Source organism: Biomphalaria glabrata, chromosome 13 (assembly GCF_947242115.1).
Source record: "Biomphalaria glabrata chromosome 13, xgBioGlab47.1, whole genome shotgun sequence".
NCBI classification, from domain to species: Eukaryota; Metazoa; Mollusca; class Gastropoda; family Planorbidae; genus Biomphalaria; species Biomphalaria glabrata.
Genome location: NC_074723.1, coordinates 24,864,007 through 24,888,528, shown reverse-complemented (window position 1 = coordinate 24,888,528; position 24,522 = coordinate 24,864,007). Strand labels below are relative to the sequence as shown.

Sequence of the window (24,522 nt, the reverse complement as noted above, 5' to 3'; positions counted from 1 at the left end):
GGAAAATATTATCTCCTAAAAATATCTAGTAATATATTTGTAAATATATACCTATGAATAGATTGATATTTGTATAGGTACAAGGTTTGGGAAAGCATCATTATATATATAGTGTCTATGTTACTCAATTGAAATCTAATGCATACTTTTCTTTCTCAAATGCTTTCTTTTCCTTTTCAAAGCTATCCTTCTCTTTCTGAAAATCAGCTCTATCACTTTCTATCTCAGCCATCTCTTTCTCCATATCTTCTTTTTCTCTGTTCAACTCATTTCTTTCTTCTTCCAGTCTTTTGATATCATCCCTTCCAGGTAATTGAAATAATCTCCCTTGCCCACTGGTCTCCAGTTCATCTCCTTCTGTGTACTTGTTCAATTCAGCCTTAAGTTGAGAAATCTTAAACAAGAAAAAAAAAAACCCAGGTCAGGAATGTATTAAAATGAACACTATTTTCCTATTTAACTTTTTTAAAAATTTAACACTGATGGAGAACATAAAATGTTTGAGTAAGTAGTGAGTGGGAACATAAAATGTTTGAGTAAGTAGTGAGTGGGAACAATGTGTCTATGTTAAGAGTCATATTTGAGGTAGAATAGGAACGAGAAAAACATATTAACAAAATAAAAATAATTCATTTTAATCTATTTTGTATTTTAAAAAGTTCAATAAAAAATAAGTTTTGTTTGTTTCAATTCATTTTTATCACTAGAAAAATGTTCTAATCTGAAACAATAGGCCTAAGATGTTTTACAAAGCTTACCTTACTAGTTGCAAGGACAAACTGTGGTTAAAATTATCAACACAAACATAGTCCATATAAAACTTTTTTTTGGTATCAAATAAAAATATAAGGACTTTATTCCAGGTCAAAATATATAAACTTATACAAAGTTTAGTGAATTAAAATGTTTAGCTCTGAAACATTAATGACCTAGCAACATTAGGTTATAGGTTGATATTAGGTTATGAGTTTGATGGCCACATAAAAATCTAAGAAAAGAAAAACTACATTAATGTCTGCACTCTCATCAGCTCAAAGGTCTAAAAAAAAAAAGCGCTCTTTTTCTATTTTTATCAATATTTAAATTTTATTTATGCATGCTTCAGTTACCCTCATTTCAGCATCTTGCAAATCATCTTCAAGTTTTCCATTCTCTTCAATCAGTGCACTAATTTCTTCCTCATGCTCATGTTTCAGTTGGTCTCGAAGTATCTTATCACTTTCTCTTTGTTGGTTTAGTTCTTGCTCAAATTCTGCTCTTTCCTTAAAAAACAAAACATAACCAAAACGGAATACCAATAAAATAATCGACCACTGTATAAAACATTGCCATTAGAAATATTTTTCCTATGTGATTATAAAAAAAAATTTTTAAAAAGAAGACAAATAAAATTTATCTGTGCAGAATAAGTAAATTTATGAATTAATAGACTCTCAAAATGTTAAATTGTGCAAATACATAATTAAATAATAAAAAATTCCAATCATTTAAAAATCCCACCAGCTCTAATGGGTATCAAAATTTTTTATTTTTTGTGTGGAAAGAATAGGCTCCTGGTCAATGTGTTCCTATTTGGAACCCCTATATTGAAAAAAACAAAACCATAAGAAGCTTTGAAGTAATGAAAACAAGTTGTACAGGTTCACAAAACAATGTGTACCTGTTCCAACTGTTGTTTAATGTTTGAGTTTTTGCCATCATCTGTTCTGGAGTTACTCCTATGCTTTTCTATTTCCTCTAACAAGCGTGTTCTCTCTACAATCAGGTAAGCTATTTGTTCTCCTGGGGGTGACTTAGCAATCTCAGCCAGTCCTTGTTCTGACAGCATTTCTATTATTTCTGCTTGAGCTGTGGCTGCAAATAAAAAGAAAAAAAGGACTACCACTTATAAACCTCATAAATAATAATAATCAGAAGGTCTATAGCTGGCAGCACAGACATTCAATAACAAAAAAGCTGGAGGATCTGGATTTTGGCAGCACAGACATTCAATAACAAAACAGCTGGAGGATCTGGATTTTGGCAGCACAGACATTCAATAACAAAACAGCTGGAGGATCTGGATTTTGGCAGCACAGACATTCAATAACAAAACAGCTGGAGGATCTGGATTTTGGCAGCACAGACATTCAATAACAAAACAGCTGGAGGATCTGGATTTTGGCAGCACAGACATTCAATAACAAAACAGCTGGAGGATCTGGATTTTGGCAGCACAGACATTCAATAACAAAACAGCTGGAGGATCTGGATTTTGCAGATGATGTCTGCCTCCTTTTACAAAAAATCACAGACAAAATTTTAAGAAGAGAAAACTGCATGGTTTAAAAATCAATAAAATAAAAACTGAGGTGAAGAGAATAAAACCCAGGAAAAAACATAATAGAAACTGACAGCTTAGTTTATCTTGAAAGCATCAACAACAAAGATGATGAAAACAGATGCTGATGTTAAAAATCAGATCAAAAGTTCAAGACATGTATGGTTGCAGTACAGACAAGCTCCAGGCATTCACCAGCAAATATTTGTGACATATAATGGGTGTTGACCAAAGACAATCTTTAACTGGGAAACAACAGCAAACAATAGAACAAAAAAAATCAAAAGATGTAAATGGGGCTGGATTGTATACACAATGCAGAGAAAAGGTAAAATATTGAAAAAAAAAACTGGAACTTGATTGAAAACTATAGGAGAAGAGAAAGGCTGGGAGACCAATGCAAACATGGAGATGATCAGAAGAACAAGAAGCAAAGACGGCAGGATGGACACAGACCCTATGAGGGGAATTGCCCAAAAAAATAGCCTAATGACAATGTACTTTTATCTTATATATTACAGACATTACTTTAAAAAAGAAGAAAATTATGCCATATGCATTTCATAATTCATGTGTCAATCTAGTCATGCATGTTAATCAATGATTTAAACTCTGCTAAGTTGTTGGTTTTCCTGGCTGATTCATGCAACCCTTTCTGTAATGGCACTATGCTCTACTGGAAGTCAAAAAGATTAAGTAAAGTCACATTGAAACAAAAAAAAAAAGAACATCAAACTTTAATTAATATTTTAATTAGTGTAGCACAAAGTGAGATATGTAATACACTCATTCAATAACTCACTACTAGTTTCCTGTTCTAAATGACAGATTTGAATTTTCAATGCCTCATTTTCACTTTCCAAGTCCTGAATAAGAGCTTCTCTATCATCTGAAAGTTGGCGAATGTGTTCAACATAGCTTTCTACCTCCTTCATCTCTTCTGCTTGGGCTTCTTTCATTTTAGCTTCATTCTGGTGTGATATTTGTAGTTCATCCTAATAAAATGTTCACACAAGAAATTAGTTTGCGTTGTTGAACTTTTAATTTTTTAAAAATGCATAAAAACACAGTTGATTTATATAAGGAAGATAATCCCTAGCTGTGTAACTAGAATTGCAAAGGAAATCAAGACGACCTTCCAATGTTTTACTTCTGCTTTGCTTTTTGTTTCTAAAATGAATAAATCTTCTCCATTACCTTCAGCTGCTGATAAAGTTTCCATAGAAATAACAATTTCTCCAAATCACTGGACACAGGATTCAAGCCATCCTCTGTTAGTTTAACTGTAATCTGGTTTTGGATGTCTCTAGGACTATCCTAACAAAATCACAAAATCAAAACAAGAAAATTTATTACTTTATTCATCTTTTTAAAACAGTCACAGAAAAAATATTGTGTAGATGTACTTTTATATAGGTGTAACTTTGCCCAGCACCAGCACACACTATTCAACATTGGACAGGAACACACTGTTACTAAAGAGAAGCTTTCTTCAGGCTTAATCAAAGAAATAGAAGACTGAGAACTGGATTGTGTACTTAAATAGTGACAAAGGAAAGGGAGACATTGGTTTGGATAAAAGTTTGGCAGAAAAGACTGCTGGAACTTGACTCCGTGTATTGAAAGGCTTTAATTCACTGTCTATGTTATTTGCCTATACTATAATAAAGATTTGTGATCTTTTACTGCTAATCCTTACTGAGTTGCCTCCCATAGATTTATTTCAATATTGATAAAGTATGTAAAGATTTAATTTTTACATAAATACAAACACTTTATTTTTAACAAATGTTTCTAACAAAATTGGCTCAAACTGATAATTAAAAATATGACATTATTAGCTTTATACATTTTATTTACAATCTCTTATTGCACATAGATCTATATGAAAAACAAATTATTCCTACCATTTTTAGGCTTCACATATAGATCTAAAATGTATTTCAGTTAACGTTTTTCTAACCGCACAATGGCTGCATATATTCTGTCAAAAAAAAAAAAAAAGAACTAAAAGAAATAATTAAGAATATTATATGACAAAATGATACATAATGGTCATTTTGTTTCAAAATACTATACATAATCATTAAATTTAGAGTAATTTGTAGCATCAAAATATTATTTAATACAATGCATACATATTTTAAAAAAAATGGTTTACTATTCTGTGTAGTCTAAACAATAAGACATCATTTATAAATTTATTATTCAATTATTATAAGAATATCTTATTTAACTTTAGCTTTGGTAAACAAAATTAAATGAAAATTATATTCACTTGTTCGCATATCTACTCTTTATTTGGAAAATAACATTTAACCTGGCAAACGGATTTAATGATAATTTCTGTGAAAGAACTTTTGCAAATGCTTGCGAAAGAAATCTCTTTCCAAATGTATCTGACATACCATTCACAATTACCAGAAGTTGATTTACAGTCAAGGTTAAAGATGTTCCAGAGACATTAAAACTAAGTGATACAGAAAAATTATTTTACTTCCATAACAGTTACATAATGCTGGATCAAGTGTTTGCATCGGTATCCTGTTTTGTCTGTGTTGCGCCTTCTTCTTCCATTTCCATTAAAATAATTTTGCAAAACACGGGGAATGAGAAAATGCCTAACCTGACATACAATCACATATATTTTTATTTGATTAAAAAAAGTTTTTATAATACAAGGCCAAACAGATATTTACATTATGATTACAACTTTCTAACATTAGCAAAAGAAAAGTTACTAATGCTTACTAAAGAAAATAATTGGTTGGGGGTCAATGCATACTGGAGCATTATAAAAAGGGTTTGCCAAGCTAAAAAGGTTGAGAACCTCTGGTCTCGAGATGAATCTAGATTCCTTATCATGTAATATACTCAGTCTTCAATATAGAATACATTAATAAGTGTTTATTTATTAAAATTATTGTTTAAAATTTGGACTAGACTTTTTTTTTATGGGCCTATCATATAATAGTGTACATCTATTTACATCTAGAATATAATAATAATAATAATAATAATAATCTTTATTATCCATAAGGAAATTTGTCTTACAATTTGTGCATTACACCAAACAAAAAACATTATAACTATAAGAAACCAAAATGTACATTCACACCAGACTCACTCATTTTAATTTACATGTGACAAAGTTTATACAAGATTGTTCTTATTTAATGATTTGATTGCCAGGGGAACAAAAGAGTGTTTGTGTCTGTTTGTCTTTGCTATCGGTGTCTTGTATCTCTTTTGTGATGGTAAAATCACAAAATCCTGGCACAAAGGGTGATTCTTTATTTCGAGGATCTTGTTAGCTTTTTTATAGATGTTTGTCTCAAACAACTGCCCAAATGAGGTTTGTTTTTTGCCAATGATTTTGCCAGCAGCATTTAGGATTCTATAAAGTTTATTCCTATTTTTAATGCTCAGATTGCCATACCAGGCAGTGATATTGAAACTTAAAATATTGCAGATGTACCGTGAGAGTGATAAAACATAGCCAAGGCCTTTTCGATAACATTAAACGAGGACAGTTTTCTTAGTAATCGTAATCTTTGCTGCCCTTTTTTGCTGATATAATCAGTATTTGCAGTATGATCTAGATTCACTACATTTGATATTAGATGGTAAAATTTTCCACTGAAGGCCCTGGATTTTTCAGGACAATAATTTGGCAGCTATCCACACTATGTTGAAGTACTGACATTGACATGAACTCAATTGCGCATGCGCACTCTACTAGTGGAGCATGCCCAGTCACTATCTCACTCTCTCCTCTTTTAGCAACCTTGTGATCTTAGGGATAGATAGAGCACTGCCACTTGTATAATATTCTTCAAAGGGGGCCTTTAATGTAAAGTTACACCCATTAGATCAATAATCTAGATTAAAGAATCTAGAAGAATCTTTTATATATATATATATAGGTTACAATCTCAGATGAATAATGCCTGGTTGTGTGACATGCCATATCAACTTTGGTTAGGTGATCTTAAAGGTCCCTGGTTCGAACCCTTCCCGCTGCCATCCTTCGTGATCCTGAGAGAGGTTTGAGCTAGGATGCAATTATCTTCAGAATATGAAGGAATAACCAAAACATGTAAAACATTTTACAAAACAACAAATAGAATATAGAATAGTAAATTATATAATATTATTACTAAACTTTATCTAAATACTTATATTAACTTAACTTTACATCTTAACTTAGATCTAGACCAATTCTTCTAGTCATTCTAGATTTAGAATAAATTAAATCGATTATACTAGCGGCGGCATATATATAGTCCTAAATCATGGAACAGTCACATAATAGACTTTAGGAGTAAGTAAATAAGTTTAGCTAGATCTAGTCAATCAGACTCTATCTACAACTTAAGATCATTTTTTTTTTATTGCCATAATTTATTTTAATTAGTTTCAATTCAAGTCAACAGCAACAGTCAAAGTTAAATTATTTATTTGATGAGTTTGCAATGTGAATACTGAATGCATTAGTTAGATTCATTAGATGAAAATAAATATCTAGACTCTAATATCCACTATATACTTCACTATACTTAAACATTGCTTAGTTTTCTAGATCTAGATCTAAAAAATCTAGCATGCTAGATCTAATTCTAATTTCTAATCTAGATCAATCTATACCGTATTAATTATTAATACGGTATACGGTATAGGCAGTTACATATATCTGCTATTCTGCTTAGACCTCTTATAGATTAATAAATTCTAAATAAAATCTAAATATCTACTAAATTCTACTAATCTATATAGATTCTAGATCTAGATGAAATTATTAAGATTTCGAACAAATAACTAAGATATGGTCCAATATGGACAGATCTAGATCTAGTACGAGCTTACAAACTTTTAGAAAAGTGTTGATTTATTCGTCTGGCAGCCATTTTTAAACAAACTACAAACTGCTTGTCAACGAAGATTATAAGGCATTTGTCACACTTCGCTTGTTTGATTTTGTCATTGATCTCTAGACCAAAACACAGACCTACATATATTTCTATGTCTATAGAACCAAGATTCTAGAATTAAATAGTAGGCTACTGTATAAAATAGAGATTTTTTAAATCTAAGCCTAGTTTATTTCTTAGTTTCATTTTAGAGGTAGAAAGATGGGAGATCTATACATTTCTAGATAGATTCTAGAGATTATAATATACCACCCAGACTATATCTATATAACGTCATGATAGTAATAAAAGTTCTAGACTCGGACTGTGTGAGTGTAGTAACGTGTTTTCTGCTAGCCTTCTTGTTTAGACACGCAAATTTGAGTTATTTTTATCTTTGATACACGTGATACTACAATAGGCCTACCAGAGTTACCTACAAGCAGGGGCGGACTGGCTATATAGGCATTCGGGCAAATGCCCATTGGGCCGGTAGGGCCACCTAAAAGGCAGCATTGAATGCCAGTTAAACGATAAACATAAACTTAAGGCCATTATTTCTTATAGAGATTGACGTTAGTGTGAATATAATCGGATATTGGCTCTATGAAGAGACCAGCTCAGCTCGATCAGCTCAGCTCTAGCTCTATCCCTTAGTCTGCTGGACCGTTGGGGCACCACGCAAGATTCATCTCCATTCCTCTAAGAGACCAACAACGTTTTAAGTTCTATAGATGACATGTCCAGTCACATACGAATTAATATTGGATTGGTGGAGTTATCGCATGATCTCAATAAGTAGCTGTTACGAAGTCCTTTATAAATCATAATTATTATCTTCAACAGTGTAGAAATGTGTTGATTGGAATCGAAAAAGAAGGAGCAGAAAATAAGTTAGATAAAAAGCGACTATTGCTAGAATCCTGTGCAAAAAAATGTAGTAAAATTTTGAATGTTTTCTCGTAAGCACTAGAGATTCACACGTTATGATGACAGCGTTTATGAATGAACAGGCTCAGCGCCATAAGACGACAAAGATGTATCCTTAGGTTGAAATACATTGAGGGTTTACTGAACGTAAAACAAGTGGACTTAATGTTCTGTTGTGTGTGTAGCCAACTCTAAGATGCAGACAGTCAACTTATGTTTCCAAGTTATTAAGAAAGCAGAATTGTGAGTAAAATAAAATTCCCCTTTCAGACCTTGCGATCTGTTAAGGTCATCTGTTTCTTTCGCCAATGGTTAACAAACAGCACAACGACCAACCGCCTTTACTTAATACCCCTACTAAAGTCAGGTACCCGTTAGAGTTGGGTGTAGGGGCGCCTTCCAAACTGCCGTGAATGCTTCGAATTATACAGTCTATCTTTTTTTAATTTCTATTAATTAAATTCTGCGATTCCTAATAGGCCTAGCAGATTACATGACATAATTTAATATGTAACATTATAGATTATAACTTGTGCACCTTTTTCTATTTATATAAATAAAATAATAAAAGTAATATTCGTTTACATTAGAAATGTAGGCCTACCGCATTCCCAAAATCTAAATTTTATTACTACAATTTTTTTTCTTCTGTAAAATTTTTGTAATCATTAATTTAAAGAACATTTTACTAATATTATTACATTTGGACTATTCACTGTAAAAAAAGATTTATTATCAAATAAAATGAAAAGTTTTCTTATTAAAGCAGCTAAAGAGTTCTCTATGTCGTTGTACTACGAAAATAAAAAACCGAAAGGGCATTCCCATATACATAAATATGTTATGACTAAGACTAAGACTGCTTTATTGATCCTTACGGAAATTTGTTGTGATTACAAGGACTCTTTTCTCATATGGGCATTCCTTAAAGTTAGATAACTGTTGCAAAGAATGACAACTATTTTTAATTTATTATAGTTATTGTGTGCTTTACAAAATTAAGAATTTGTTTAGGTCAAATATAGAGTCAGCATTAAACGTGCTCTTTCTTTTGTCTACTAATATTTTTAAAATATAAAATAAAGATAAAGGTCAACATATTAAAACAATATTTACAAAATACTGAATTAATATTTTGTAGATTTAACTTTCAGAAAGAAATTTAATTCAAAGTATATCAATAACCTCAAATTTCGTTGTCCTTTAATCGTTTGGCACTTGAACAGAACGCATGCTGTTCGTTTCAAAGGTATATTAGGTGTTAAATTCTTATTAACTGATTTTTTTCTTAAATAATTTTTTTTTAAAAATAATTTTTAATTAATAAATAACTAAAAATTGCAATATTTTTTAATTTTTTTTTTTTTGGTAGGGTACTACTTTTATCATCACCTGACCCTTAAAGGTTAGCGTAACAAAATTTCTTCACTCTTCCCAATTAGAAGCTATATCCTTAGTAGAAATGAAGACAAACGTAGGTTCATTGTTTGACGTCGATCATCTAGCTTTTCTTTGTAATTTTATTACTTTTGTACCTTTATTATAGATGATTTTGACAGCGAGTCGTGTCAAACAATATGACCGAACCAGCTTTAAATGCCTTGAATTGGAATGTCAAGTACATGTATATGTTAATGTAGGCTATATCAGTGGCGTCACTTGTTCTGTAGTCACAGATTAATAATGAATTACTGTAGACGTTACTAATTAATAATGATAATAACGAGAGTGTCTTTATCAAGGTAGACATATATAACTCACTTTTTATTTCCGTCCGATTCTTTGCTTTCGCATAAAACATAAACAACAAACAATGACGTAATATCTTCTAATATTAACACATCCTTCCTTTTGAAGCTATCATCACATCCTTCCTTTTAAAGTTCTTAATACTTATATTTACAAGGAATTTTGACAACTCGATCACTTCTGGTTGTCTTGACCGGCACAGCAAGTTCTCTAGATGTTGGTTTATAATTGTCTGTTTCTTTTGTTCTAACAGTTTGCTGTTCATTGTCTTCGTCTGTGTCATAGTACCCAGAGATGTCTTCTTCGTAGCTCTTGTTTAAAAACCGTTGATTTCGTCTGTATGTTTTCCCATCATTTGTCTTTATGATGTAAGATCTGGGTGATGGATGTTTATTAATGACGACTGCTTTCTGCCATGTTTGTCCTAGACGAACTCTCACCTTCTCCCCGACAGAGTAGTCTTTAGGTAACCTTGATTTTGCATCGTACCTCATTTGCTTTTCCTCTGTCTTTCGTTGAGTAATGTCTCTGCATTTTCAGCTACCGATGGTTTCAATAGTTTGGGATCAGTTGGAATGATGTCCCTGAGTCTTCTACTCATCAGCAGTTGTGATGGCGAATAAAGCAGTCCGCTTATTGGAGTATTTCTATACTCGAGCATAGCGAGATATGGATCTTTCCCACTTTTGTATGCTTTGTTGAATATCTGCTTTACGATACCAACATACACCTCACTTTGTCCATTTGATTGAGGGTATCTGGGACTTGATGTTGTTATCTTGAAACCCCATTCAGAAGCAAACTCTCTATATTGATAGCTATTGAATGGCATATTGTCGCTCACTATTTCTTCTGGTATGCCATGTCTAGCAAAAATACCTTTCATTGCCCTGATAACACATTCTGCTGTTTTGTTCTCTAGTCGTTTTATTTCAGGATATTTGGAGAAATAGTCCACAACTATCAAATAGTCATTGTTTCGCCATTCAAATAAATCTGTCGCAACCTTTTTCCATGGTCTGTCTGGTACAGCATGAGGTAACAATTTTTCCTTCACATTATTTCTTTTGAACGTTGCACATGTTGCGCATTTCATTATTGTCGAAAAAATATCTTTAGACAATCCTGGCCAAAACACACTCTGTTTTGCCTTGGATCTGGTTTTCTCAAGACCAAAATGACCTATGTGCAACTTGTCGAGAATTTCATTTCTCATACTTGAAGGAATTATAATTCTGTTCTCATAAAACAATATTCCATTCTCTTCATGAATACTGTCTTTAAATGACCAATACACTTTCACTGTTTCATGAACTTGAGTTTTTATCTTTGGCCAACCTTCTCTGACATAATTCATTACAAGTTTTAATTTAGCATCAGATTCAGTTTTCCTTCTAATTTCAATAATCTTCTGATCACTTCCCGGAAACTGTGCTGTTGCGCTATGAATTCTCATAACCATGTCATCATTTGAATTTGATTGTTCTTGACCATTGATGTACGCACGCGATAACGTATCAGCTATTTGCATTTTTGAACCTGGAGTGTAAGTTACTGTTAATTGATATCTCAACAGTCTTAACATCATCAACTGAAGTCTTGGTGAAATCTTATGTAAAGGCTTAGTCACAATAGTTTGCAAAGGTTTGTGATCTGATTGTACAGTCACAGTTCTTCCAAAAATATAATGGTGAAAATGTTCAGCTGCAAACACTATAGCTAACATTTCCTTTTCTATTTGTGCATATCTGCACTCTGTTTCTGTCAATGATCTTGACGTATACGCAACTGGTTTGTCTTCTTGCATTAAACATGCTCCCAACCCTTTAGAAGAAGCGTCACACTGAATATTAACTGGCTTTTCAGGGTTAAACAATTGCAGAACTGGAGCTTCACTAAGTGTTTTCTTTATTAGTTGGAAAGCATTTTCTTGCTCTGCATTCCACTGCCACAATACATCTTTCTTTAGCAATTCACGCAATGGACTGGTAATTGTTGACATGTTTGGAATGAAACTTGACAGAAAGTTCAACATCCATAGGAGTCTTTGAATTCCTGGTCGATCTGTTGGTGCTGGCATCTCCATTATTGCTTTGATTTTAGCTGGATCTGGACGAATACCATCTGCTCCAATTTGTCTTCCGAGATAATTAACACCAAAAAGTTTATATTGTATCTTGTTCTTGTTGAACTTTACATTGTTCTTTCTAGCTCTCTCCAGAACATTTTCAAAAATTTGATCATGTTCTTTTTCATCTTTTGCTGCAATCAGCATGTCATCTGACATGATATGTACACCTGGGATGTCTCCGAATACTTGATAAGCACGTTTCTGTAATACTTCACTAGCTGAGGATATACCAAAAGGCATTCTCAAGAATCTGTATCTTCCAAACGGAGTATTGAATGTACATAAATAAGAGCTTGGTTCATCCAACTCAACTTGCCAATATGCATCCTTTTGATCAAGTATACTAAACACTTTTGCTGCTCCCAGTGAACTATTGATTTGATCAAATGTTGGTATAGTGAAATGTTCTCTCATTATATATTTGTTCAGTCCTCGGGGATCTAAACACAACCTCAAAGAATTATCTTTCTTCTTTGCTATAACCAAGTTATGAACCCATTCTGTTGGTTCATCAACTTCTGTGATCACTCCATCTTGTTGCATTTGTGTGAGTTTTCTTTTTAATTCTTCATAGAGTGATGGTGCAACTCTGCGCGCACATTGAATAACTGGTTTTGCATCTGACGTCAGTTTAATGTGATACTTCATTTTGTATGTACCGAGTCCTTCGAATACTTGCTTATATTTTTTCATCAACACTTGTGGAACTTCATTTTGTTGCTTGACATCGTGTACTTCGACATTTCTCTTTGCCTCAATTAGTTTTAAAGCAATAGATGTCTTCAGACCTAGTATAGGATTTATACTTTTCTTGATCACGTACAGATCATCTTTAACTTCTACATCGCCGACTTTAAATGTGACCGATGCAACTCCCTTCAGTTCTAATGCTTCATCCCCCAATGCTCGTAGGGTAGTATTTGAATTCTTTAACTGAGTATCAGTTTCTAAATTGTTCCACGTTGACTCTGATATCACATTAGCTTGTGCTCCTGTGTCAATCTTCATTTTGACTATTTTTCCCATAATATTGACATCAACCATCCAAACTTTGACATTGTTGTCAGTACCAATTGCCTCAAACCATAACTCATTTACTTGGCATGACTGACTTTCATCTTCCAGTGAATCAACAGCCTTGAAGTGTTTCGAACGACATTTTGCAGCGAAATGATTTCTCTTTTTACATCTTCTCCGAAGTCTCTCTCTCACTCGATCCGACTGTATGCCACATACCAATCGATCTCTGATGAGTTCATCTCGAAGGTTGTCAAACTTGCATTCTTTTGCCAAATTCTTTAACTCAGTATAATAATGTTCAAACGTTTCTCCGTCTTTTTGCTTTCTTGAAAAGAATTTAAATCTGTCATACACAGTGTTGGACTTAGGCAAAAAATGATTCTGAAACCTTTCAATGAGTTTGTCTACAGTCTCATCTTCACATACTTGAAAAGTATTGTAGATGTCTCGAGCGGGTTCACCGATCAGGTGTAACAATAAAGCTTTCTTCACTGGCTCGGGCTTCGTATTTTTTTCAGTGGCGACCATAAACAGTTCAAAACTTTGTCTCCATTTTTTCCATCTTTCAGATAGATTACCGTCTAGTGACAACGGTTTAGGATGATCGAATAATTCCATTATTCGTACAGATTCTAGATTCTATGTCTAGATCTAGATCTAACAACATGAACTAACGACACCACAAATAAAATGTACTTTTAGCAATTTAGAAACCACTAGATCTAAATCTACCTGTTACCAGCACTTTAAAGCAATGTGACACTAGATTTGACACGTAATCTAACACCAGATCTGACACAAGATCTGAAAACAAATCTGACACCATGTTCTGTAGTCACAGATTAATAATGAATTACTGTAGACGTTACTAATTAATAATGATAATAACGAGAGTGTCTTTATCAAGGTAGACATATATAACTCACTTTTTATTTCCGTCCGATTCTTTGCTTTCGCATAAAACATAAACAACAAACAATGACATAATATCTTCTAATATTAACACATCACTAGGGTCGGTGTCACCCTGTGCGGTAAGCTCGGGGTGTCACCCCCCCCCCTCAGGAAAAATAATCTTCCCCTCAAAAACAAACATCTTTCTTTATTATGAACACTAAAACTGTCAGCTAATTAATCAATTGTTTAGACTCGAAAAATGGTTTTCAATTCTATTTTAAAATGTCGTTGTTTTGCACATTTTATCAAATTTTCTTCTTTGTTCTCATTTTTATGTTGGAGTGTTCAGATGACTAGACCAATATATGAGATGAACTGTTGGAGTGTTCAGATTAGTAGACCAATATATGAGATGAACTGTTGGAGTGTTCAGATGACTAGACCACCATATGAGATGAACTGTTGGAGTATTCAGATTAGTAGACCAATATATGAGATGAACTGTTGGAGTGTTCAGATGACTAAACCAATATATGAGATGAACTGCGCAGTGGTTTAAAATCAGGGAGCTCTCCATATAAATTTCTTTGTATTGAGGTTTTTTGGGGTCAGTGTCTTGTACGGGCCTCTTAGTAAAGAGAGCATTCCTGGAGGACATGGTCAGCATTCTCTGGTGACACTCCACACGGGCAGATTTCACCGGTTCCAATTTTGAGCTTCCGGTACATATGTTGCCCCACTCCGCTGCGTCCGGTCCCGAGTCGAAAGACCAGACGCTGATCCTGTCCATAATAGGCATCATCTTCCTTGTGATTCGGATGAGAGCTTATCAAATGTTATTGTATAAATTAAAAATGTACTATCATAGAATTGAGGAACCTTGAGTTGAAAATATTTTTTACTAGAGATTATTTAAGAGCTCCTTAAGGAGAAGGTCTTAAATTATAAATCAAGCACTGAACAGGTTTACGTCCTGCGAAACTTCGTAAAAAAAAAGACAAAAATTCAGTTTTGAAGATTAAAAAAAAAAGTTTGATAGCGCCCATTGGAATCACTCTGGAAAATAGCAAGAGAGTAAGGCATCTTGCAACAATTTGTCCAGATTCAGCGACATGTCTAAAGCAAATCAAGCTGTTGTCTCAACAGACGGGGGAATTCTTCAACATCGATACGGATATGAGATTAGGGTGTATCTTATCCCCATTTCTCTTTCTTGCAGCCATCGAGGATGTCATTAAACAGGCTGTATTCGGGTCCCCATGGTGTAAACCAAACCGAGTTAGATTTTGCAGACGACATAGCATTACATTGAAATACAATTAAATGTATACACGAGATGACGGATTAAGACGCCCTCAAAGTTATATAAATATAGGGTGCAGGTTATCCAGTTCCCGATCAACATGGGTCAAACAGATCTTGAACAAATAGATAAGTTAACCTATTTAGGCAGTGTTATCTTAAGTGATGGAGATATATATCATGGTGTTGCATGTCGGATTGGAAAGCAGGGGCAGTCTTTCAATAAGTACAGCCTATCTGAGCAAACAAATCAATTAGCTTGGAGATTAAAATCGACCTACTAAATAAAATCATTGTCCCAACGGCTGTCTACGCTTCGAGGCGTGGATGGTTGAAAAGAGACTGAGTAGTGATAGCTGAGAAGGATCCTACGAATCCTCCCGAGATAATGTTACCAATAGAGAAATCTTTTCGCACACAGGCATTCGCCATCTTAGGGAAGTGGCGACCGAACGTCCATTGACATTTGTGAGACATATCATTAGACAAGACGAAACACGTTTACACGTTGAAACACATTGACTTATCTATTACAGGGCCTTTATATGTAAGGCCTACAATTGTAATACGCAGTTTTCGGCTATATCTGAGACTAGCAGAACACACACGGCTACGCCTGTAAATGTTTACACAGCCTTTATATTGTTTTTTTATAGTCCGAACTCTCAGAACTATTTCCTTTTTTTTTTTTAAATAAACGTGATCATTTTAACGATCAACCTAACAGACTTTATCCCGTGAAATAGTATAACTGTTACAATGAAGTTTTACGGCCCGCTCTCTCTTTCCTTCTCTCTCTCTCTCTCTTTCCTTCTCTCTCTCTCTCTCTCTCTCTCTCTCTCTCTCTCTCTCTCACACACACACACACGTCGTAGGTCAATGAAGAAACAATAACGGCAAAACAATGGAGATTTGGGCTTGAACCCACACGATGCCTTTCAACAAGTAACTATGCACCCGCCGCTGAAAAAAGATCTACGACTCACTCTCGAGTCATGATTCGTCTCTTTACGTCAGTATGATAAACGTGTTGGACAAAATGTTAGAGAACAGCTGATGGAAGAACAAAAGCCATGCATAGAAAGCCTTTAATAACATATACAACACGTCATTGAACCACACTAATTGTAAGTTATCTTTAAACAACTGAACCTGACGCTGATGTTGTTTTCTAGTAAAGGGAGAAAGCGGTCAAGTGGAAACGTTCAAATCGATGCCACCATTGTTTTAGAGTCACAAAGTTGAGACCTGCCAATGGTGTGGGAATCAAGTAAGTGGACGAGTCTTTGTAACGATAGTGATTAAAATGTATGAAATTTTACTGACTTCGTGTGGGGTTCAGACTGTGAGATATGGTCTCCATAATGATAACTGGGCGAAAACTTTTGACTTTCGCAGTCAGTATTTAATGAACATTCAAGTAGAGATTTGTATTTCCAGCCCAAAGCAAACAAAAAAGAAAATCTGCATTTGTGTTGGGAAACAGTGTAGAAAATAGTAAGATAGCAAATAAAATTACACAAGATGTTATGTGAACATTCAAGTTGGACAGCCTGTCATTGAATGAGGTTCTATCTAAGGAAAAAAGGAATGGACGGTCGACAGATCGTGCGTGGTGCCCCAACGGTCCAACAGACTAAGGGGTAGGTGAAGGACGTCACACAGCTGCTCCATTTCTCTTTGATGTGTATACAGTTTGGCCCGTGAATGAGTGGATCTGTTATAAGAAATTTTACGGCTTGCACCCCCCCCCCTTTCATTTTCTCTCTCTCTCTCTCTTTCTCTCTCTCTCTTTCTCTCTCTCTTTCTCTCTCTCTCTCTCTTTCTCTCTCTCTCTCTTTCTCTCTCTCTCTTTCTCTCTCTCTCTCTTTCTCTCTCTCTTTCTCTCTCTCTCTCTTTCTCTCTCTCTCTCTTTCTCTCTCTCTCTTTCTCTCTCTCTCTCTCTCTCTTTCTCTCTCTCTCTCTCTTTCTCTCTCTCTCTTTCTCTCTCTCTCTCTTTCTCTCTCTCTTTCTCTCTCTCTCTCTCTCTTTCTCTCTCTCTCTTTCTCTCTCTCTCTTTCTCTCTCTCTCTCTTTCTCTCTCTCTTTCTCTCTCTCTTTCTCTCTCTCTCTCTTTCTCTCTCTCTCTTTCTCTCTCTCTCTTTCTCTCTCTCTCTCTTTCTCTCTCTCTTTCTCTCTCTCTCTTTCTCTCTTTCACCCTCTAAAAACTCGCTTCATAATGCGCCCCGACACATACACGCACTCATCTTTTGGGCCCGTTAATTTTAGTAACACTTTCACTTATCCCCCCCCCCCCGGCCTAAAACAAAAAGTTAGTCCCTCGTACACTCTATGACTTTTCTTCGGCTTCTTAATTCAATCTATATTATATTTCGAACTTGATTCCCCCCCCCCACCTCCCTTATTTTTTGGTTATTTACATTAATCTTAATGCAAGCAATATACGGTATTAGACTCCTGACTCTTCATACTTATCTTTCTTCAATAGCTCAAAATGGCACAAAGACACCTTAATTTTGAACTTCACAATTCTTTTTTTTAGGCCTACTACACTTCTATCAACTTTCTTTCTATCTGGTCAAAAGTCCGTCTGTCCGTCCGTCCCGTTTAGATCTCGTAAACTAGAAAAGATATTGAAAATCAGACATCACAATATTTTAGACCATTCAAAGTTCTGATGCAACGGCTACTTTTTTTTTTCTGAAAGCAAAAAAAAAATTAAATTTTTAAAATCAGTTATGCAACCATTTTTTTAAAGAGAAAAAGCTAATTAGTATGCATTAAAAGTTAGAATTAAAACGAATAGTAATCTTGTAAACATCACTTTCGTAAAAAAAAATTTTCCAGAGTAAACGATTTCTCCTTTTTTTGTTGAGCATTCAAAAAAGAGATTGATCCTTTTCAAAACAATTATATCTATTATAAGACTTCAGTTAGGCCAGTAGAGGCGCGGTAGCTGATCGGTAAAGCGCTTGGCTTCCGAACCGGGGGCCACGGGTTCGAATCCTGGTGAAGACTGGGATTTTCAACTTCGGAATCCTTAGGCACCTCTGAGTCCACCCAGCTCCAATGGGTACCTGATATTAGTTGTGGAAAAGTAAAGGTGGTTGGTCGTTGTGCTGGCTACATGACACCCTCGTGACCGTAGGCCACAAAAACAGATGAACTTTACATCATCTGCCCTATAGACCACAAGGTCTGAAAGGGGAACTAGTTAGGCCAGGTTCACATCTAACTTTACATTCACTTTCACCTATCCCTTACCGTTGGGGCACTACACAAGAACTGTCAATCTTCTTTCTCCATGCTTATCTCTCCTTTGTCTTTGATATAATTTCATTTGGATGTTCTTTCTGAAAATATTGAATCCTGCCTGGGTGGATCACTTCGGGGGCCGATTTTGAGTTTGTGTTTCCACACAAACTGTCTTTGTAATCTTGTTAAAAAGTATTTTTTAAAATGTTTTTCTCCTTAAATTAGGCATGTCAAACTCATAAAGGTGTATGGGCCACATTAAAAACTTACTTTGACTTGAAGGGCCGCAGTAAAAAGTCAGCTTGAAATTTTAGCCTACTAGTTTTATGTAAATTTGAAACGATACAATAGAATACAAAAATTAACGAAATACCTGTACCCTTGGTTAGCTAAATTTATAGTGCTATTAAAAATTTAATATGATTACGCATTATTTTCGTTGTCCTGATGCTTGACATCTTTTCTGAAAAACAAGTTTATTAATGTCAGGTTGAAGTTTGTTTGGCCCTGAGACTTTCAATACTGATGACAAATTTGTATTAGAACGGTGAGGTGTTTTTGTAGCTTTCATTTTGGAAAAGAACTACTCAAACTGCTGATGCTTGCAAACATAGCAATAATTCTGGCTTCAAATTTCCGCAATTCAACCTACCGTTCAGTTAAATAACTGTAAAAGTTTGGCAAAACAATTTCGCTTTCAACAAAGTATCTGACTGCAATTCTATCAGATCTTGTTGCGTATTATCAGCAGCATTTTCAGGAAAATGGAGATACAATGAAAATTCTTGCTCGTATAAAACGAAGTCACGAAAACGTTTTTAGTTCCTGGCACGTTGAGAAGTGAACAAGGTTTTCTCTAGATTTTTGGTTTATCTACAGTCGTAACTTTGCTTGAAAGCACTTCACTTCATCACAAGCAGTTGTGACAATTTTGTCTTTACCTTATAGTTTCACATACGTCTTGCAGGTGACCAGAAAGATCAACTGCAAATACCAAATCCTGAACCCATTCGTTAGTTTGCAAATGTTCAACAGGTTCACCTTTCATGTTCAGAAACAATACAATTTCCTCACGCAGTGCAAAAAATCTCTTCAATACTTTATGACATGAGAGCCAGCGGATTTCTGTGTAGTAGGAAACACAATCCAATTCGTGTCCAATATCATACAGAAACATTGAAAATTGGAAATGATTTAAGCCACTTGCACGAATAAAAGTGATAGCGACTGAAACTGGTCTAAGCACATGTTGGAAGTGTGATTGCTTTGGGCGTAAAGCTTCTTGGTGAAGTTTGCACTTAAAATGAGCAAATTTATTTTTGCAAGCAGCACCAACACCATTTTTAACCCCAATCATGGCTGATGCGACATACGTTGCTAGACCACTAGCTTTACAAAAAGGTAAATTGTACTGCAATATCTCCTCCTGTAATTGCTCAAAAACATCCTCGCTCGTTGTGGTAAGCCTAGTATGTATAGAACAGAGCTCAAGTAATTCTTGATGTATTTAAACATTCCTGTCACATGTCCTTATGAATAGAGCCAACTGTGCTACACCCGTTACATCAGTTGACTCATCACTAGCCATAGAAAATAATTTAAAATCAGCTATTTTGTTCTTTAATTGTTCACGCAAGCTGACTGACATGTCATTTATTCAATCTGCCACAGTGCTCCTAGTTAACGTTATTCTCTGAATGCTTTCACTTTTTCTGAATAGATTATACTTTTTAATAAAATCACCTTCAATAAATGATTTGCTATGGCTGTTAATTAAGTTTGATAAAATGAAGCTGACTTTCACTGCAGACTCACTCGAGTTGTTCAGTTTAACAAATACTGTTTGTTGCCTTTTAAAACTATTTTTCAATTCCAGTAGCTTGTCATCCCTCATTTTCCCGGTGTAAGTATCATACACCTTTTTGTGATTAGCGTAATGTCGTTTGATATTGTACACTTAGGGCACTCAAATGCAGGAATTGCATATTAAAGCAGTGAATCTTATTTGATACCAATTAATAAATGGTAAAAAAATAAAATTCAGAGAAAAAACATTGTGTACCTCTGTTACAATGCTACATTGTAGAATTGATGCCCGCCATACTTATATCTCGGCTTGTAGCGATTTAATGGAGATACACATGTTACGAAGTGCAAACGACTTTCCGTGCTTTTGTTTGTTTCTTTCTGTAGGCTTGTGTTTTAAAAAGTGTACTCGTCCCTTACAAATAATATTCCGTGACTGCATTCAACATTTTGTGGCATTGCACCAACTGGTTTATGTGGACAGCATACTCTATACTGATATATAATATTTGGACTTATAAATAAATGACCACATATCTCAAATATCAAGTCTAAATCCGGCCCTGATTATTCTCTATTACATAGACCTAATCCATTATATTTCACACACCTTTATTTCACTGCTTCATCCTTTTAGGCCCATGCATTGGGAACTTGTAGACGTCCTAATGATCCACATTCTTCAATAATAAAGTTTAATTAAGCAACCATCTTGTAATAACAATTGTGCAATCAACGTTTAATTAATAATATCAATCCTGTTAATGAATAGACTCCCACATAGAGTACAGACTTTCATCAGTCCACCACAGGCCTAGGCAAGTGTAACTTGTTTTCTTTCATCAGTCCACCACAGGCCTAGGCAAGTGTAACTTGTTTTCTTTCATCAGTCTACCACAGGCCTAGGCAAGTGTAACTTGTTTTCTTTCATCAGTCCACCACAGGCCTAGGCAAGTGTAACTTGTTTTCTTTCATCGGAAACCATGCAAAATTCAAAGGATTGCTGTAAAAAATGTATCCGCGGTGACTGGCTGGGATAGTAGATCGAGTAACCATAGCCTCTTCCGCAGTGTGACGTCTATTGTGTGTGTACATAGACATGTGTCTATGTGTGTGTACTAAGTAAAAAACAATTGCCCGACTCTGCCTACATAGCTGTTTTATTAACTTCTAAGCTTTATGTACCAAAGATTAATGATAATAGTAATAATGTGTCTTTCGATTTGAAAAGAATATTTTCGAATTAGTGAAATCAGCAATGGGTAAGAATGTAAAGCTATTTATTTTAATATACCACAATACTTAGCCTTTATGGCTGTCACCTATTTCAAGTGCATAAATTCAGTAATAAATTGACATTTTTCAAATAGTCATTTAATGCTATCGCACGGATTAAATTCTTAAGTAAACAAACTTGATCGACATATTATTCGATTCTCAGTTTAATGAGAATCTTCCGATTCCTCTATAACGAGCTAGGATTAAGTCGTTGTATCGAGACTTCTTTTTCTCCCAAATAAATGATTGAAATACAAACAAAAGAAAATGCAGCCAATATTCTATTTACAACATTTATTCTTTAGAAAATTTTACTCTAACATATGCTACGCACACGCAATGCACAGCATGTTAGTGTATCAGAATCATTGAAGCAAACGTGGTCATTTATTATCTAGCTCCTCTAGTGCAGTGCTCTTCAACGGGGACGCTAGCGCCCCCCAATGCGCGCTGGGAGCCAAACGGGCGGTAGGGGGCGCGGGGAATAAAAGGGGGACGTAGGAATAAAAGAAAAAAACTCGAGGCGCACTAAAACAAAACAAATATAAAGCAAACTAGATATAGACAAATTATAATAAGCTTGCTTCAGGAGCAACGTTTGAACTTGAGTTCGGGAATACTGACTGCAATTCTGCGTTTAAATTCATACTCTGTTAATTTTAGGCTATCGATCGTCTTTAGTTCATGCGCGCTTAAACGTTTTTGATTTGATAAACAAACTAGCAGTGACGTAGCTAGGGGAGGAGGGGGAGAATTTGAAAATTCTCCCGGGCCCCCAATTCAGGGGGTCCCCAAATTAGTGTTTTTTTACATTAAATTTAAATATTGCAAAATGCAGGGGCCCCCAAAGAGGTCAAACCCCCCGGGCCCCCAAATGATGGAAAATTCCTGGCTACGCCCTTGCAAACTAGGTAATACGCTTTTTTACATTATAGCTTATCTTATCTACATGCTAATATATATTAATGTGTAACTGTTAATTTAAAAAACCCGCTAAAGCTAACATTCAAATAGAATAATTTAAACAGTTAAAAAATTAAAACACTGCATGACATAGTCGGTCGTGAGATAAAAAGTATTCCAATATTCTACTTTGAATGACCACATTTCTAAATTAGGTTATGAAACCAAGTCGGCTTCACGACCATATAGCAATATCCAAAGAGTAATTTTAGAATATTCATAAACAATGAAAAAAAAATCTTCTATTCAAACATTATTTTTTTAATGACAAAGCAGAATGTTTTAGTGGCCTCTTAGAAAACTGCATAGCTTTTCCTTTGCAAAAAAAAAAAAAAAATAATAATAATAAGTCTTATGATGTTGTTTAAAAATTGATTAAAATTAAATTAAAATTGTTAAAAATTTATCTGTGACACAAAAATACCTTTTTTTTTTTGGTTTGTGATGAAATATTATTTCAAAATTGTGTAGTTATGTAGCTTATTGTGACACATGGTCCACCATCAGTGGTTGGACGCTACGAAGGCTTCATAAGTGCCATAGAATAAATAGAATCCATATCTATCCACCATTCACCTTATAAGTTGTGATTCACAGACAACATCTTCTTAACATTTTAGCCCACAATTTCCTTACTATTTCCATCTCATTAGATAAAATTCTAAAATAAATTCAAACCCAAGCAAAAAAATTAGATCATTTTTCAACATTGTTTGTGCAACAAATCATGAGCAGCATGTTATTGTAAACTAAGGTTCGCTGCATTTGGAAAGGGATTTATAATGCTCGTTTTGTTAAGCTCTTTAATACAATTGTGGAATTTCGATGAAAAACAGGAAGATTGAACGGTTGGCAATGACTTAAAGCAGGCTAAAAAAATGTGTTTTACATGGTAGGCATCTAATGCTAAAGAATGCAAGGATAGAAATTGCCATTCATTGATTAAATCATTTTCTCTTGTATTGAGATATTAAATCTATTTTAAAGGGTTTTACATCTCACATAACTTGTTTGTTGACAAATGAATGCCTAAGAACATCAATATCTATGCAAATATACTAACAACGCCCAATGAAGAAATGACAATTAACTTCTAGGTAGTATTACATTTAAAAATGTAAATATAAATAAAAATTTGTAAACATCTGTAACTGATGTTCCAATTGTATTGCAGGAAAAAAGATTTACTAAATTATGGCTTCAGTAAAAACAAAGAACGTTAATACAAAGGCACAACATAATAAATGTTCCTGTAAAATTCCAAAAAACTGTGGTCGAAAATGGAATTATTTTTAGCGTTTCCATAACGTACATGGTCAAACTGGACCTTCGACTTACTTTGGCTTCTTTAAAGCCAGACATTTCTAATTTTGTCAGACTGTCAGAAGGTTCCCATTAGCTCAATTTCAGAAATTTTAAATTAAACCTAGTACTTTTACTAGGCCCTAATATTCAATAACTTTAAAATGATTTGAAAGAAACTCATGACAATGTGGTTCCTATAACCATTTGACGCTGGTGGATATTTTTAAAGAGAAATTACGAGAAGGTGGCGGTAGACCACAAAAGGTTGAAGACCACTGCTCCCATGTATTAGATTCATTCAAGCAAACGTGGTAATTTATTATCTCCCCTTACTGTATATATTATCGCCCGACATTCGATCTAGATACTAGTCCATTATTTCATGTCGGGGACATAACTTATAACAAGTCCGATTTCTGCTAGATTTCAAAGTTTTAAACTCATTTTCCTTTTACTAACTACTTGAAAATATGTTCGTATGAAAATAATGTTGAAATTGTGGTATGTTATTACATCTCTCTATATTTATAGTTAGCTCATAGCATGGTTAGCACTAATCGTAGTCTGAAAACTATCTCGTGCAATTAAGTACCCGCAGCCCCCCCCCCTTTTCAATTGTTAAACTTTCTCATAAAACGTATTTTTATTTTCACAATC

The 24,522-nt window shown here is 34.5% G+C and overlaps 2 protein-coding genes across 10 annotated transcripts in view; one reads left to right on the top strand and one right to left on the bottom strand.

The window, feature by feature from the left end:
• Positions 1–7,443, bottom strand: part of LOC106077027 (putative leucine-rich repeat-containing protein DDB_G0290503) — a 38,372-nt gene extending 30,929 nt beyond the window's left edge. For 4 of the 8 annotated variants that reach the window (XR_008774540.1, XM_056009084.1, XM_056009082.1 and 1 more), the window contains exons 1-7: positions 7,187–7,440; positions 4,228–4,304; positions 3,518–3,637; positions 3,123–3,315; positions 1,661–1,854; positions 1,110–1,262; positions 147–394 (exon numbers count right to left, since the gene is read on the bottom strand). Coding sequence is in view for 7 of the 8 variants with exons in the window: in XM_056009084.1 (XP_055865059.1) it covers positions 147–394; positions 1,110–1,262; positions 1,661–1,854; positions 3,123–3,315; positions 3,518–3,637; positions 4,228–4,230 (911 nt within the window). In the remaining variant the exon portion in view is untranslated. Of the gene's footprint in view, positions 1–146; positions 395–1,109; positions 1,263–1,660; positions 1,855–3,122; positions 3,316–3,517; positions 3,638–4,227; positions 4,305–7,186 lie in introns of all 8 variants that reach the window. The other 4 variants (XM_056009080.1, XM_056009078.1, XM_056009079.1 and 1 more) reach the window with 4 other exon arrangements.
• Positions 7,444–21,375: 13,932 nt separating this feature from the next.
• LOC106069836 (polyamine-transporting ATPase 13A3-like) overlaps positions 21,376–24,522 on the top strand; it is a 38,896-nt gene continuing 35,749 nt past the window's right edge. For both annotated transcript variants that reach the window (XM_056008015.1, XM_056008013.1), the window contains exon 1: positions 21,376–21,581. The gene's annotated coding sequence lies outside the window, so the exon portion shown is untranslated. The remainder of the gene's footprint in view (positions 21,582–24,522) is intronic.